The following is a 15,978-nucleotide window of genomic DNA, read 5'->3' on the forward strand; positions in this document are numbered from 1 at the left end:
ATCTTTACTCTTTCTGTCCTATTGTGTGGGCTGTTATACTCCTGGAATGAGAGAGGGGCAGGAATTAAGGAAGATGAAAATGGGTGGCATAGTTGTTACTTTTCCTGCAGGTGGAAATATGTTCCAAATGAATGAACAGACAACACTGACAGGCAGGACTACTGTCAGGGGTTTGCTGTGACAATAACAGCAAGTGAGGCAGAATGTTGCAGGGAGTAGTGAGAGTACTAGAGCATCAGCCTCGTTGGGAGGTGGGTGCAGGAGCCAAGATAGAGTGAGTGTGAGGGATCAGAGAGAAGTGGTGGGACTTATTCTAGTGGAGTGGAGGAGTTCATTGATACTCTTTCCACTGTTGGTCATGTCTCCAAATGGCTGAGACATAACTGACCTGGGTGGCATGATCTGCTCTGATGGTCCTGGAGGAAGAGCGCATCTTACCTCTGCACCACCCTGTCCATGAAGTGGGACACCCATTTCCTTCCAATTTCCATCGTGCCAGGCAGCTCCAGACTAAAAATGCCTCTCTGGGTGCGCTAAGGATTTTTAAAGATGATGAAGGTAAAAGGGATGCCAAGCAAGTTGTTCCGGGAATATCATGTGGTAATTGTAATGAAGTCAGCCAGGTGGACCTTGTAGAATATGAGTTCCCTGACTGGGGCTGTTAATCTGGTCCAATCAGGGAGTTTGGCTGATAGATATAAACAGGAGTGTCAGAGGTTCTGTTCACTCTGAGAGCTGGCACTGAGGGAGCTATATCAGTACCAAGGACTCTCCATATGTAAATAAAGGGCCACTTGTGATGGGATGCTGGCTTCTGTGGTGTTACTTCAAAGCTCATGGCAACATGGGGATCAAATCAGGCATGAGGGGTGATATGGGGTGGGTTAGATAGTGAGACACATTGGTACATATAGTGAGAAATCTCACTAGTCCTTATGACAAGAGTCCTTCAAAAACTTGGACACAATGGGCATTTAGCCAAAAAAAAATGAAATTCAGCCCAATATGTCTGGTTTTCAGCTGCAGCATGCTTCTTTGTTCATTTTCTGCAGCTTCTGTAATGTCTAACAGCGTTCAGAAGCTCTCAACATTCCTGTGTTCCTCTTTTAGCAGCTGTGCTTCTAAACAGCTTTTCAACTTTCAATCTCAGCTCCACTCGGACTCTGTTATAAGCTCGTAGGACAGCATGCTAACTTATACCATCTCTTTATTGAACTGGTTGCAAAACAAATGTTGCAGTGTATTGCTCAGAGCACATATGTCACATGACTACAGGAGCCATATTTGTATAGTGTTACATTTCTAACCCAAACAGAGTTCTTGGAGTTCTAGGAGTGAAGGAAGTTACAGAGATAGTGACAGGCAAAGCCATTGAGGGAATTTAGTTTGAGATTTCGGGATAATTGAAGCCAGTGTAGGTTGACAAGCACTTAATGTAGAAGAGGGTACAGGCAATGTTTTGTCCTACTGGATACTTTGGCAATCTTGTGAAAGTAATATTAGAGATGAAGAAAGAACAATTCAAAAGGGGCTTAAAATCCACAGTGTAGATTTTTAAAACTGCAGAAACCAAAGGACTCAAATAGAAAAGAGTTAAGTCTTATAATAAGCAAGGCTTTGTTCGAAGAATGTCAATGGTATGACACAGCTTCTAACTACTGTGTTCGGTTTTAATGACACAGTATTGAATTGACAATAGCAGAAGTTTGTTTAATTTAGTAGAAACCTTTAACAGACAGTCATTCAATCAGATCTCCCCTGCAGCTAATTCCTTTCAGAGGTATAGAATTGAGGTTGCCTATAGCAACACAGTTGTCGCTGTGACGAGAGTTCCTGTTTACGGCAAGGACACCAGTGCTTTTCTAATCACGGTGATTTAGCATTTGTTCAGCTCAAGTTAGACAAAATGGCTCAGGTAAGCATTACCAGACCCGCTTCACATTCAGGGTTACCATCCATGTTTCCTGAAGTGCAGCACCCTTTGTCAAGGCTGGGCAATCCTGAAACTATTTCAGTTCAGGGAGAATCGAACCTATCAAGTGGAGGACAAGGTAGTGAAAGATTTGCTTCTCAGGAATCTTCAAATAATGGGGGTCCATTGAAAACAAGTCCCAGAAGGCGTGAATACATCTCCACTTTGGAAAATGCACTTAAAGAGCACAGTAGGGGACAAATGGACAACTGGAGAAAGCTTGATCACTGGATAAATCTCAGTAAGTTCCACTATTAAATTCATACTGATTAGTATCTTGGGAATAAGCGTGCACCATGAATTATGTGTTCAGTGGTGTGAACATGCTCAACTGAGTCTTGCAGCTGTGAATGATATAGTGGTTCGAAGATTACGTGAGCTGGACTGGATAGTCACTCAGAAAATATGAGTCAGGAAAGCATTAAAATTCAACCTATATTGTCCAGTTTTCAAATTCTCCAGGGAAACACGCTTACTGCACAGGCTGATTCACCATGAACCATCCTTTAACACCTCAAATAGCTGCTGGTGAAAAGAGGTCTTGGTTAGTTGCCTCTGCGCCCACAAAGGATTGACTCATGGGAGAACCTTGAAAACAAATAGAGACTTTTCAAATACTTAATGAAAACCAATTAAGAAAAAGGTTTGCATGAGCAAGTAGCCATAATGATTGAACTTTAAATAATTTTGTTTTACATTTTATAAGTAGGGTTGGGTTTGGAATGAACTGCCAGAGGAAGTGGTGGAGGGTGGACAATTACAAAATTTAAAAGGCATCTGGATGGGCCTATGAATAGGAAAGGTTTGGAGAGATATGGGACAAATGATGGCAGATGGGACTAGATTTACTGAGGATATCTGATTGGCATGGACGAGTTGGACCGAAGGATCTGTTTCCATGCTGTACATCTCTATGACTCTATGACTCTTTTTTTTTAGACTTACAGTGTGGAAACAGGCCCTTCGGCCCAACAAGTCCACACCGACCCGCCGAAGCGCAACCCACCCATACCCCTACATTTACCCCCTACCTAACACTACGGGCAATTTAGCATAGCCAATTCACCTGACCCGCACATCTTTGTGACTGTGGGAGGAAACCGGAGCACCCGGAGGAAACCCACGCAGACACGGGGAGAACGTGCAAACTCCACACAGTCAGTCGCCTGAGTCGGGAATTGAACCCAGGTCTACAGGCGCTGTGAGGCAGCAGTGCTAACCACTGTGCCACCGTGCCGCCCAAGGGTAAATTAAATTCACAATTCTGTAACTTTTGGATAACAAGAATGATTTTTTACATTAGAAAAACGGTGGGCCAGTGACCCCAGACTGGTTGATCATGATGTTGAGACAATTATCACAAGACCTGGTACACAAATGAGACTGCAAATTGATGAGGTAAGAAATTTAGAGCTGTAGAATTAAATATTATGCATATTTAGTGTGCTGCGTTTGCATTCTCAATTTGGTGTATATATAAATTAGAGGCAATAGCAAATAAAAAATTTGAAGCTAAGGCATTATCATCGCATGGTTTGAATTTTGCTTAAAAATGAATGAGTGCACCAAGTTTAGAAAATTGTCTTGGGCCTATCACCTATCAAATACAGGAATAGGTGTTACAAAAGGGAATATGTTTGGTCATCATGGTATTGGTAGGTGGATCCAGCAAATGGAGCCGAGATTCATTTCATGAGATCCTCATGTACGTAACACAATTTATTCATAAAACATGATTCAGTGAATCCATCAATTAAATATCTGACTGAAAAATGTTCTTAAATTTGGGATCTCAGAAGCATAAATCCTTATTGTCTGCATTTTAGTTAAGGATCTCAGGCACATAAATGGCATCATTATACTCCTTTTTGCACATGAGCTGAAATCAACAGAAAACATATTAATTATATGTTTACTGCTGATTTTAATGATTCTCTGTGTTCAAATAGAATAGAAATAATTGCTTTACTAAGTTAAACTGATTACATATTCATAATAGATTAATTTTTTGAGTTTTTGATGCATTTTAGAATTTACGTAACAACGCAGGGATGAAATGTGATGTAATAGGTTCTTTTAAAGTATTCATTTCACTCTTTGGCTTTTTTCTTAATCAGGACAAAGTGAGGACTGCAGATGCTGGAGATCAGAGTCATGAGTGTGATGCTGGAAAAGCACAGCAGATCAGACAGCTTCCGAGGAGCAGGAAAATCGAAATTTTGGACATATTCTTGAAGAAGGGCTTATGCCCGAAACATTGATTCTCCTGCTCCTCGGATGCTGCCTGACCTGCTGTGCTTTTCTAGCACCACACTCTTGACTTGTTTTCTTAATCAGAATCCTAGGACAGATTTTCTGTTCAATAATGTACTTACTTTATTGTGCCCTTACTCCTACTCCATTTAATCACCTTTCTTTCCACAAAATCTGGATCAGCCCTACAGTTGGTCGATCTAATCCCAGCTATTGAAAGAAAAGAGATCGATGGCTCAGGCAATAACAGGCCAACACTTTTTTTTTTAACTTTAGATTTTGAGCTTTTTCACATTCACTTCTGTGAGGACTCATTGAAAATCAATCAAGAGCAGGACTCTGATAAATTTCCTTCTCCTTTGCAGCTTAATATCACTAGAGCTAAAAGCAGCATTTGTACAACTGCCTCAACAGAGATTGGGAAAAATTGAGAATTGAACACGTGTTGTACCTTTATACTTCAGTACCATGTCATACTGTGCGTTAAATACATAGGTCGGCAGGGCAGCAGATGCCTCTTCTGTGAATAGTGGAGTTTGGATCTTTTCATTTTAGTGCTAGCAATAAGAGGCTGTGTGGAACACAGATCTCTGCTGTTCTTACCTAACAATGCAATGATCTAGCTATCTTAGGGCACTCCAACAGGTTGTAAAATATTAAAGATATTCTGATAGCAGGTGGGTTTCACTGACGGGCATCTTTACTGTTAAAAACCACACTGACATTCTGGAAATAGCGTAAGTATTCAGATTCCACCTTTGTAGATTAATTAATAGTTAGACTGATTCAGCCCAGATCAAGTAGTGGTGTATCATTGAGGTCAGAGGACCAACTATATTATCTATAATAAGAATAGACTTGTTAATTATTCTTGATTGTATAAGCAAAAATCAATTAGATAAACCCGGTCACAGTGAGACAATTTGTTGCATCTTGTTTTCAATGTATTTGATAGCTGGAATAAATGTTCAATTTTTCAGGCCACAGTTATAGCTCAGAAAATGCAAACAACATTTTGAAGAATACTGACAAATCAATAAAATATAAAAACCATAAGCTGCATTACTTCACACAAGGGATATGTATTGAATGGATTACAAGAACACAAATTAAGAACACAGGTTCTGGACTCATAATTTCACTTTGGAGCAGCTTGTGTAATTAAAATAGTATAATTGCTGATTGCTTGTACTACTTTGAATCTGTGAAATTACATTCTTTTAATTAGCTTTTTGCTATAGACCAAATGCTGTATTCTGATATAATGCAGTGTTTTCTGATCTCCAGACTTGACAGTATGCAACGTGAGTTTCAATGCTTAACACTGCTCAGTTTTGCATCACACTATTTCACGAATGTGGAAATTTCAGATCATATTTATTGTGATCTTACAGAATTGCCTTTCTCTGAAAACACAAGTGAAGAATGCTTGAAGAAAGTATGTATTGTAATTATATGTTGACATGGCGCATTTTGTGGATCTAATGATTTCTCCTTATTGGTTTTCTAGCTTCAATATCTTCTACATGAAAAGCTTAGATCTGGTGGATTCTACATTCTAAAACAGCTTTTCCAGGCACATGACCCTACTGGTAGAGGTCACGTGACAAGGTGAAGCACAAGTCTTTTTCTTTACTGAAGCGTTTTAAATTTAGGCAAGAGCATTAATGTGGGTTAGTTTTAACAGTTTAAATCAGATTGTGTTTCATATAACTGAAGGTGCATTTTGTGATACTTCATTGTTAGTGTGGAGCTCATTGGCTGAGAACTTGTGTAATAAAATCAGATGTTGAGATCAGCTTGCCTAATATATCTCCTGCTTTTCAGAGGAAAGAAATTTGCCAGATTTCTGGTAATAACCAGCATGAACTTCAATCCAACTTTCAGTTTTGAAATGGAAGTGGCCAATTTATTGAAAATAATGAAGTATTCATTGAGTTAACACAAATTAATGTAAATAGAATATACTATATGCAGTGTTTGAATAAGTGCAAGCATTACACCTCACTGGGTATATCAAGCCCTGCTTTCTTGGAACCATCACAAATGCTAAAGATTTTATAAAAGTATATGCAATTCCCTGAGTTCCTGGCTTTTAAATCCAGATTGACAGAAAGCATGGACTAGACCTCTTTATTTAACATGAATTACTAATTATTAAAAATAAATGGACTCTGACTAAAGAGAAACAATTGACATATACCTTTGCCAGTTAAAATTTGACTCCCCTTATAAAGCTACCCCCTACACATACAGACAGACACAACAGAAAATGGGAAAATGAGATTGCGGATGAAGGGCTTATGCCTGAAATGTTGAATCTCCTGCTCCTCAAATGCTGCTTGAACTGCTGTGCTTTTCCAGCACCACACTCTCGAAAACAGAAAATGAGGTATGGTGGAGGGAAAGACTGGGAGACAGGTCATGACCTCTATCCACTGGGTTCACTGAGGTGATCCTCTTAACTTGTAAGGACCTGCCACTCCCCAATCTTCCTTCTTCACGTGCTTTCATTTGCTTACAGGAGGCACAGGATGACTGGCTCACTTTTATCAACTCTCTAACTTATTGGTTAAAAAGCTAAGCTTGCAGCTACCATGAGGGTGGAATATACTGGCTTTCTTCAGATTTGTGGGTTCTTTTCACTCCAGAGAGAGAGAGAGAGAGAGACAGAGAGCTCCTCCCTTTTTGGAAGCCTGATGGTTGCGGCACAAACATTTATGCCCATAAGCTTCTCAGCTACCTGGGAACCAAAGTTGTTGACAGGGGGATGGCCTTTGTCATCGACAGAGGTTAGTATTCCACAGACCACTCAGTTACTTGCTGCTAGCCTCCCTTCAACCAACCCCAACCCCCATATCTGATCCAGTTTGTCTATAGTAACTCCACTGCTTGAACAAGTAGTTGTGTAAACAGTACTTGCAAAGAGTGCCAAGTTACCTACTTTTAAAAAAAATATAGTAATTCTTTCTGTTATCCTTGGTTTTGAAACAGACCTTTCACATTTCTGTCCACAATCAAAAATACAGAAGAATTAAAATAAAGATATGGCCTGTGCATAATGATCTAGACAGCAAACATTGCAGGCATGCATGGGACTGTTAGGAACCCTGGAGTCTTGCAGCTGGAGGGTAACTAAACACAAGCAAGATAAATGAACAGTGAAGCATAAGAATTCATAAAAGAGACAATATAAGCAAATTGATGAGATTTGTTTTTGTGCACGCATAATGGACAATGAAAGCCTGTTTGCCAGAGACAGGCTCTAATTCTTAAAGACAGCACACATACTTACAAACATAGAGACAGGCAGCTATCTTAATGAAACAAAAGGGTTGAATTTACTACTGGCTACCCTTTGAACATTTAAAGAAGTTACACAGGATTGTGTGTGGTTTTCTTTAAATCTTAAGTGATAATACCCTAAGTTTTTTTCAGGTGGATTTAAGTGTATGTATCAATTTAAAATTGACTAATCATGTTATAAACATCTTTGATTGACTATATAGCTACCATTCAATATTAGAGAAATACAGCATTGAATATTTTTGTTTAGATCAGTCACTGACAGTATAAGTGGTAGTTGTTGACCAAGTATTATTGGCTGTACAATACAGCAATCTTTATTGTAGAATAGTACAGAAGTAATTTGTACTGTAATCATCCATAATCAAGTTTGACTGGGTAAATTTACCTTGCACTTTATGCTTGCCCATGCCAATACTCCATTAGAGATGTTCACAGCCACAAATAGAGTTCAGCTCTGCGGTGAAACTTGTTTATAGGTCAGTTGTCAATGAAATGGCTTCATTCAGTGACAGCCTCCCTTGTGAAGAAGATGCAGGCATCTTTTGCATTCCCTTGGTAGGACTGTCAGGATTTAAAAAGCATAGATTCTCTTTTTGTCCTTGATTTATTAACAGATGTGAGTCATGTGAACCCGATCAGTTAGTCAAGGATTTTGCTCATGTTAGGCATTAAATTCTTTTCTGAGGTCAAGTAAACAGAAGCAAGGAGGTTTCATAAGGAAACTTCATTATAATGATGAATTGGGGTGAGTTTGAGATTGACGGAGCCAATTATCTTGCATGAAATTTCCAATAATTCATGCATGCAATATGCAAAGTGTACAGTAAGAAAACAATTTAGTTTTGAGGTTATTTCTGGACAATTTTATTTCTTTTTTCTCCACAATCTTTAAGACCTTTTGAGCTATTGCTTTACTGTTTATATTTTCTTAACATACTATTAATGGCAGTAATGGGTTTCCCATTGGGAATTCCCTTATATCTTAACTATATGCAGACAAAAAGTGAGACAAAATCAATTTTCCTTTTCGTCCATGTTGCTATAATTGGCTGCATTCTCATAAATTTCACCTCTTCTGAAATTTTATGGTCCCATCATTAGACCATCTCCTTTCACATGTCCAAATCTCTATTTGGAGCTATGAATGATTATGATTAGGAGCTAACCCCAATAAATTGCACACAATCAACACATCACATCTTGGCTGAATTTTGCACCAATTTGCAAACTTGCCTTCTCCTTCTCATAGGCAATTGGAAACAAATGCAGGCATTGCTAGCAAATTTCAATAAATAATAATAAGAAGTGTTTTATTGGAAGGTTTACATTTGAATGTCAGCAGCTAATTTATATGGAGAAAATCAAAGCTGAGCTCGCTTACTTTCTTAACCTGTGATCACAATCTTGCATATTCTAACACAGACAAGTAAACAATAATCAGGAGTGGTTTCTCTTTCTGAGTCCAGAACATTGAGTCCATTTACCCATCAAATTAATTTGCTAAGATCAATTAACTCAATATAGAGCAACAAACAACGAGGGTTTGCAAATACTAAGCAGATTATCAGAAGTTAAACAGTTTTGGTTTATTAAATGCTTGCATTGACAAAAGTTGAATTTTAGTCATGTTAAATAGAGGTCTTTTGTTAATCATATGTGCAAAGATGTGGAAATGCACTTCCCTTCAAAGTTTTTGGCATCGCATTTATTCCTTACTCTCCCTTACTATTAAGTCCATAAATGTCCCCAAATATCCCTGGTCAGTCTACATGCACATCTATACTTCTGATTAGAATAGTGCGTCACACCAATGCGTGTATCCACATTTAAATTATTTCTAAACGATTAGAGTAATAAAGGTTCATTTACATTTATTGAATTTTAGTCACTCAGAGAATTTTTGCTTTTTCCTCAGCTTTCAATTATTAGAAGCCTTGCATTGGGACAGAATTAGAATGGCACATTAACAATACTTAGCATTATTAACTTGTGAAAGATCCTACATTTCAGTGTGAAAGAGATATGCGATGAGTTCTGATCCTTTGCAAATTACTAGAATGTTTGCTGCTGACTTCACCAAAACCAATTGCAGTCCTACCTTGTTAGGCTCCCCACTGAACCTAATGGATTGAAATACTTTTAAAAAATTTAACTTTTTTATGATCAGCCTATTCAGAGATGTTATTACTCACCTCTGGAGCAGGTAGGACTTGAACCCAGACATCCGATCCAGGTGTTGGGACACTACCACTGCACCATAAAAATCCTTCCTAATGGATTTATAATACGATTACAAACAATTCCTGTTGCATCCATTTAAAGCTGGCAACTAATGTACTTCATATTCCTGACATTTTAATGGACCTTCCTGGCCCATGAAAGGATCAGTGAGGTTGTGAAATCATTCTGAGTTGTTCCTGGAGTTTTTTTAAAAATGAATTTTATCTGTCTTACCAGTATTTTAATACAAGCTTTAGCATCTGCACTTTGTAAATATTGGAAATTGATAATTTTAAGGACCAAAGCACTTTAGCATTCAGAGAAAGATTATTTGTTTAAATGATAATAAAATTGATTTCTTTCAGAAATGATGTACAAGTAACTTGGGACATGTAGTTATTGCTGTATGCTTGACAGGAACAATATGACTTAGGACTTAGTGTTTCCACCGTGTAATTTCTGGTTGTAACCACATTGATAGAGGTATTAGAAGGCCATCTATATGAATCTTCACCTTTGTTTGTCTTTCAGTTCCTTCATTCCTATGAGAACAATATCTACTGTGTATTTCACTTGATCATATTAGTTCTATCCTTCAATGTCTTTACATTTCACACTACTTCACTGGCTTTGGCTTCTAACTTCTCAAAGTTGATATAACAATTTTCAAACACAGCTGAGTTACATTGCCCTCACCTTCTGTTTGTTTTTAAATGTCTTTTTTAAGTTTCCTTCCTGACTCTTTATTCTACTTAGAGTCATAGAGTCACAGAGATGTACTGCACGGAATCAGACCCTTTGGTCCAACCCATCCATGCCGACCAGATATCCCAACCCAATCTAGTCCTACCTGCCAGCACCTGGCCCATATCGCTCCAAAGCCTTCCTATTCATATAACCAAATATCTTTTAAATGTTGCAATTGTACTAGCCTCCACCACTTCCTCTGGCAGCTCATTGCATAATTGTACCACCTTCTGTGTGAAAAAGTTGCCCCTTAGATCTCTTTTATATCTTTCCCCTCTCACCCTAAACCTATGCCCTCTAGTTTTGGACACCCCCACCCAGGGAAAAGACTTTGCCTATTTATCCTATCCATGCCCCTCATAATTTTGTAAACCTCTACAAGGTCACCCCTCAGCTTTCGACACTCCAGGGAAAACAGCCCCAACCTGTTCAGCCTCTCCCTATAACTCAAATCCTCCAACCCTGGCAACATCCTTGTAAATCTTTTCTGAACCCTTTCAAGTTTCACAACATCTTTCCGGTAGGAAAGAAACCAGAATTGCACGCAATATTCCAACAGTGGCCTAACCAATGTCCTGTTCAGCCGCAACATGACTTTCCAAGTCCCATACTCAATACTCTGATCAATAAAGGAAAGCATACCAAACACCTTCTTCACTATCCTATCTACCTACGATTCCACTTTCAAGGAGCTATGAACCTGCACTCCAAGGTCTCTTTGTTCAGCAACACTCCCTGCGACCTTCTCTTAATCTCCTTTTTTCTTAATTGCTCCATAATCCCTGAAGTGTCCCCATAATTCATCCTACATTTTCCTCCATCTAGCATAATTTTTCTTTCCATTATATTTTAGTTATTGGACATGAAAATAAACTCTCAGAAGCAACATTCATGAGGTCCCCGCTATGACATTGGCATTGCTGTGCCATTATTGAATCAAAATCCCAATTACTTATATCACATAGAGTGTGATGTGAGTGGTGAGCTTTGAAGCTCACCAGACCTGCTATTGCAACACTTTTTGGCCTGTTTACATTTATTTGCATGTGATAAGTGTAAGAAATCAGTAATGGTTAGCTTATCTCAGAGATGAGTAATCTAATAAATTCGGCAGTATAACTGAGAGTGAAAGCTAATGAATAAAGTTACACGCAATGTAAGATGGAACAATGTTTTTTCACTTTTCTATACTTCAGGGAAGTACTGCTGACAATTCTTACTCGATTTTTGAGAAGGTATATTGCTGCAAGGCAGTTCTATCATCTTTTACTGAGGTATGTTATAATGTGTGTTTTGAGTGACAAAGTCATACTCAAGGACATTTTATTCCACATCAGAAGCTCGGCGTTGACTGTTATATGCAAGCTTTATTTTATTTTACTTTTATTTTGATTTCATTTTTTTTCTTTGTCTATCTGGGTAATTATAGTTGCTGTTAAGGCTAATAACATATTTAATAGTTTATGCTGATGCAATGTTTCAGATGCCACTAGGAAATGATCTTTTAGGGTAGGCATTCAGTCTGTGGGTGAAGGTCTCATTCAGATGCTACAGTCACAATTAGAACTGATCCTCAAGTTCCACTTGCAGATCGAGTGACCACAACTTCCCTGACTGATCCTTAAGCAGTTAAGTTCTGCCCACATTCTGTGGAAGATTAAAATCTCGAAACTTTGGTCAAGTAGCAGGTTTACAGTCACCCAAGAGATGTATAATTAAGAAATGGCATTATTGTTAGTTTGTCAGGCGCAGTGTGTGTTCCTGTAGGGGCTACAGGATTTCAGATGACTGAGTGGGTCTTCTTTGAGGTTCTATGTCAATGGGGGTGCTTTATTATCTGTCAGTCAGTGATGTTGGAGAAGGAGAATAAGTTTTGCCCCACATCATTAATGATGCAACAGGGTTACTCAGATAAATCCTATCTTCTCTTCCTATTTATCAGTTTTGCTTTTATATCATGTTTTATAAAACCATTATACCATAACAGTTTTTTGTAGCTTATTAAACTTCATTTTAATTTAATCTGCTGGATATATGAAAGATAACTTAATTGCCATCTTAAAATTTCTGTTCGTAAAATTCAACTTAGAAAGCATGGACTTCAAGCATAGACATTTCTGTAATTTTCCAAGGAGCTAATTTGAATTTCTCTTAGACATTGAGATTGCCATCATAACAAATGTCAATAAAGCACCTTGAAACAGTAGTACATATTATTCTGAGGATTGTGGATCAAAGTGGGTTCCCGGATAAATTGGGTCTCTTCTTTTGTTTTTGGCCCAACCCCAGTTCACAAAATTCCTGATTAATTTGCGCTGCCAACATTTTTTTTATGATTTGGAGGTGCCGGAGTTGGACTGGGGTGTACAAAGTCAAAAATCACACAACACCAGGTTATAGTCCAACAGGTTTATTTGGAAGCTTTTGGAGTGCTGCTCCTTCATCACGTGGTTGTGAGGAGCAGCGCTCTGAAAGCTAGCGCTTCCAAATAAACCAGTTGGACTATAACCTGGTGTTGTATGATTTTTAACATTTTTTTTACTGTTTGTAAGTTATTCTGTTTTGTTTGGGTGACCAAGATAAGAAAGAGTCTTAGACAGAAATTAAATAGCACTATTCACGTCTACTAAATAACACACTAAAGTAATATTCAATATTTTTTCTGACCAGTACTGTTCAATATTTGTCTAATTACAGACTTAAACTTAATGCAAAGTCCATCATTACATTTGAAAACTTTTATTCACACTTCAAAGAACAAGAACCAAAGGGGTATCCGGCTTGGATGGATCCTGTAAAAAGGCTCCAGGAAAACAAAAGAATGAGTGCAACACAAGTTCATATACAATTGAAAGCAATGGTTCGGGAAAGGTAATATCAATGTTTTTATAAAAATGTAATGAAAGTTTTTTTATTGTTTGCTTTAAACTTGAAAAGTATCTTTCTCTCTGTTTCCTTAAATGAAAAAAGGTTATGCCTCATTAATGATAAGGTCTACTTGTGGTGTTCTCAGCTTTTAATAGACAGTGGGACATTTATTTGGTGTGTGTGTTACTGACACGCTGAGTAAGTGGTAAGACTGTGTATAATTTTGCCACTGTTCAATAGGTGCTCTCATAGAAATATTGACACAAAATGATGAAATGACACAGCACAATGTTGTAGGGTACTGGACTCAGGGTATGTGAAATCCTTAGGAGCTTAACACTGGTATTTGTTGATTTACATTTTCTCGTATGTGAATGTTTTATGCCTATACCTTTTGTATTCTTTAATTTGTTCATGGATTGTGCTAGCATGGTTGGTCGTTGTTTCCATCCCTAACTGTTCTTGAAAAGTTGGTGGTGAGCAGCCTTATGGGATTGTTTTAATAGATCTGATATATGTACACCTACTGTGCTGTTGCTAAACACTTTCAGGATTTAGACCCAGTGGGAGTGAGGGTGTTGGTGATATATTTTCAAGTCAAAATACTGTGGTATGGAAGGAAACTTGAAAGTGGGGCATTTTCTTGCGCCTATTGCTCTTGTTCTTCTAGATGGTCAAAATTGTTTGTTTGGAAAGTGCTTTCAAAGAAACCTTGGCAACCAATGCTGCCAGTGTACAGCAACGTGAATGTTGAAGGTGGATGGGTACAGAATAGTGAAATGCATTGTTAAACATGGTGTTGAGCTTCTTGAGTGTTGCTTAAGCTACACTCATTCAAACTAGTGAAGAACATTCCACCATGTTCCTGATTTATACCTTGTAAATAGTGGAAGGCTTGGGTTGTCAGGAAATCAGTTACTTGCTGCAAAATGTGAAGTCTCTGACCTGTTCTTGTAGCCACAGTATGCCTATGATTGATCCAGTCACGTTTCTGATAAATGGCAATTTCTAGGATGTTGACTGTGGTGATTCAACAGTGTTAATGCCTTTGAAAATCAACCAGAAATGGTTAGATTTTCTCTTTTTGGAAATGGTCATTTCTGACACTAATGTAGCACAACTGTCACTTGTCATTTAACAGCCCAAGACCGATTGTTGTTCAGGTCTCACTGCAGACTGGCACAAACTGTTTCAGTGTCAGTAGAGTTGTGAATGCTACAGAACATCCTCACTTGTGACTAGCTGGTGGTGGAAAGTCATTGATGAAGCAGCTGAAAGTGGTTAGGCCTAAGACACTACCCAGAGGGACTCCTGAAACATTACCCTGGTGCTGAAATAGTTGGCCCTCTAACTGTCTTCTTTTATTCTAAGTATGACTCCAGCCCATGGAGAGTTTTGCCCTTGATAGATCTTCTGGTAAATTTTTCTAGATCGTTTTGATATACTTGGCCATGTGTTGCCTTGTTGTGAAGGACCATCACTCTCAAAACATTAGCATTTCTGCAAAAGCTGCTAGATGTAAAGAATCACTTAAATTCAGTGTTTGAAGGTTATTAGATTTTATTTGATTGAAATAACACAGGAGTAGTTTGAGATCAACAAAAATAAAACAACACAAGTCCAGAGCATGTGGTGATATTCTACTCTGAGGCTTGGTAGTCATTCCTCATAATATGATCATTAAACAGGGTTTATAAGATACATGCGCAAGTGACTAATATTGAAAAATGCAAAGAATGTTTTTCATGGTGCACGGTGATAAGCCAATATAGTTTAAACAGTGGATTAAAAAAAAATCCTGTGAAGAAAGGAGATTATTTGCAGTCAATTTAAACTGAAATGATGCTAAATAGGGGCAGGTGTTGCACCTTGAATAATTCCTCTGTTTATTTCTTTCATTGTCCTCATGCCCACTTGCATTTCTGAAACTAAGAGGTTGATGCCACCTTTAAGGCCACTATCATTCAAGGCTATGGGCCTAATACAGAAAAGTGGGAGTGGTGTTGGTCGTAGTTTATTTTTGGTGGTACAGAATTGATGAGCCAAAAGGACTCTTCTGTAGTCTGTGATTCTATATCAGAGTCAGCAATTTGCTGACTGTTAGGATATTTGTAATGGGGCCATGCAACCATTCCCCATCTGATGAAGCAGATCTCTAGAAACCAAACTGCACCTCAGAATGTGTAAATATATAAATCTGCCTAACACATGATTTTGTCTTATTTCCAGACCACTGGAACTGAGAGATCTTTTTATAAAAGTGGATAACGGTAGAATGCTTCCAGTCACATTTCAAAATGTTTTGCATCAACTAGGAATTGAAATGGAACAAGAAGAATTCATAAAACTGTTGAAAAGGTACTATTAATAACTGCAATATTAGTAATGCAGTGATTTGTAGCAAATGGCTTGATGACATGCAGGACTTGTATGATTAAAATACACACAAAAAAATCTGATTTTCGAAGGTTTATGATGCTTTTCTGAAGCAAGTGGCATTTTGTGGCAAGTGTTAAAATGCTTAAAATGAACACGATCTGGTTGGAATCCCCATTTCTGAACAAAAATAGACTAAAGGTTGCCCACTTTACTTTGGTGGAACTTATCAT

The 15,978-nt window shown here is 38.1% G+C and overlaps 1 protein-coding gene across 1 annotated transcript in view; it reads left to right on the forward strand.

Moving 5' to 3' along the window:
- The first annotated feature begins 1,886 nt into the window (after positions 1–1,886).
- Positions 1,887–15,978, forward strand: part of LOC132826149 (EF-hand calcium-binding domain-containing protein 6-like) — a 54,603-nt gene continuing 40,511 nt past the window's right edge. Inside the window, exons 1-6 of the mRNA XM_060841795.1 lie at positions 1,887–2,213; positions 3,276–3,370; positions 5,736–5,836; positions 11,698–11,775; positions 13,199–13,372; positions 15,599–15,727. Coding sequence (XP_060697778.1) covers positions 1,907–2,213; positions 3,276–3,370; positions 5,736–5,836; positions 11,698–11,775; positions 13,199–13,372; positions 15,599–15,727 — 884 coding nt within the window. The 5' untranslated portion in view covers positions 1,887–1,906. The remainder of the gene's footprint in view (positions 2,214–3,275; positions 3,371–5,735; positions 5,837–11,697; positions 11,776–13,198; positions 13,373–15,598; positions 15,728–15,978) is intronic.

Source organism: Hemiscyllium ocellatum, chromosome 22 (genome assembly GCF_020745735.1).
Source record: "Hemiscyllium ocellatum isolate sHemOce1 chromosome 22, sHemOce1.pat.X.cur, whole genome shotgun sequence".
NCBI classification, from domain to species: Eukaryota; Metazoa; Chordata; class Chondrichthyes; order Orectolobiformes; family Hemiscylliidae; genus Hemiscyllium; species Hemiscyllium ocellatum.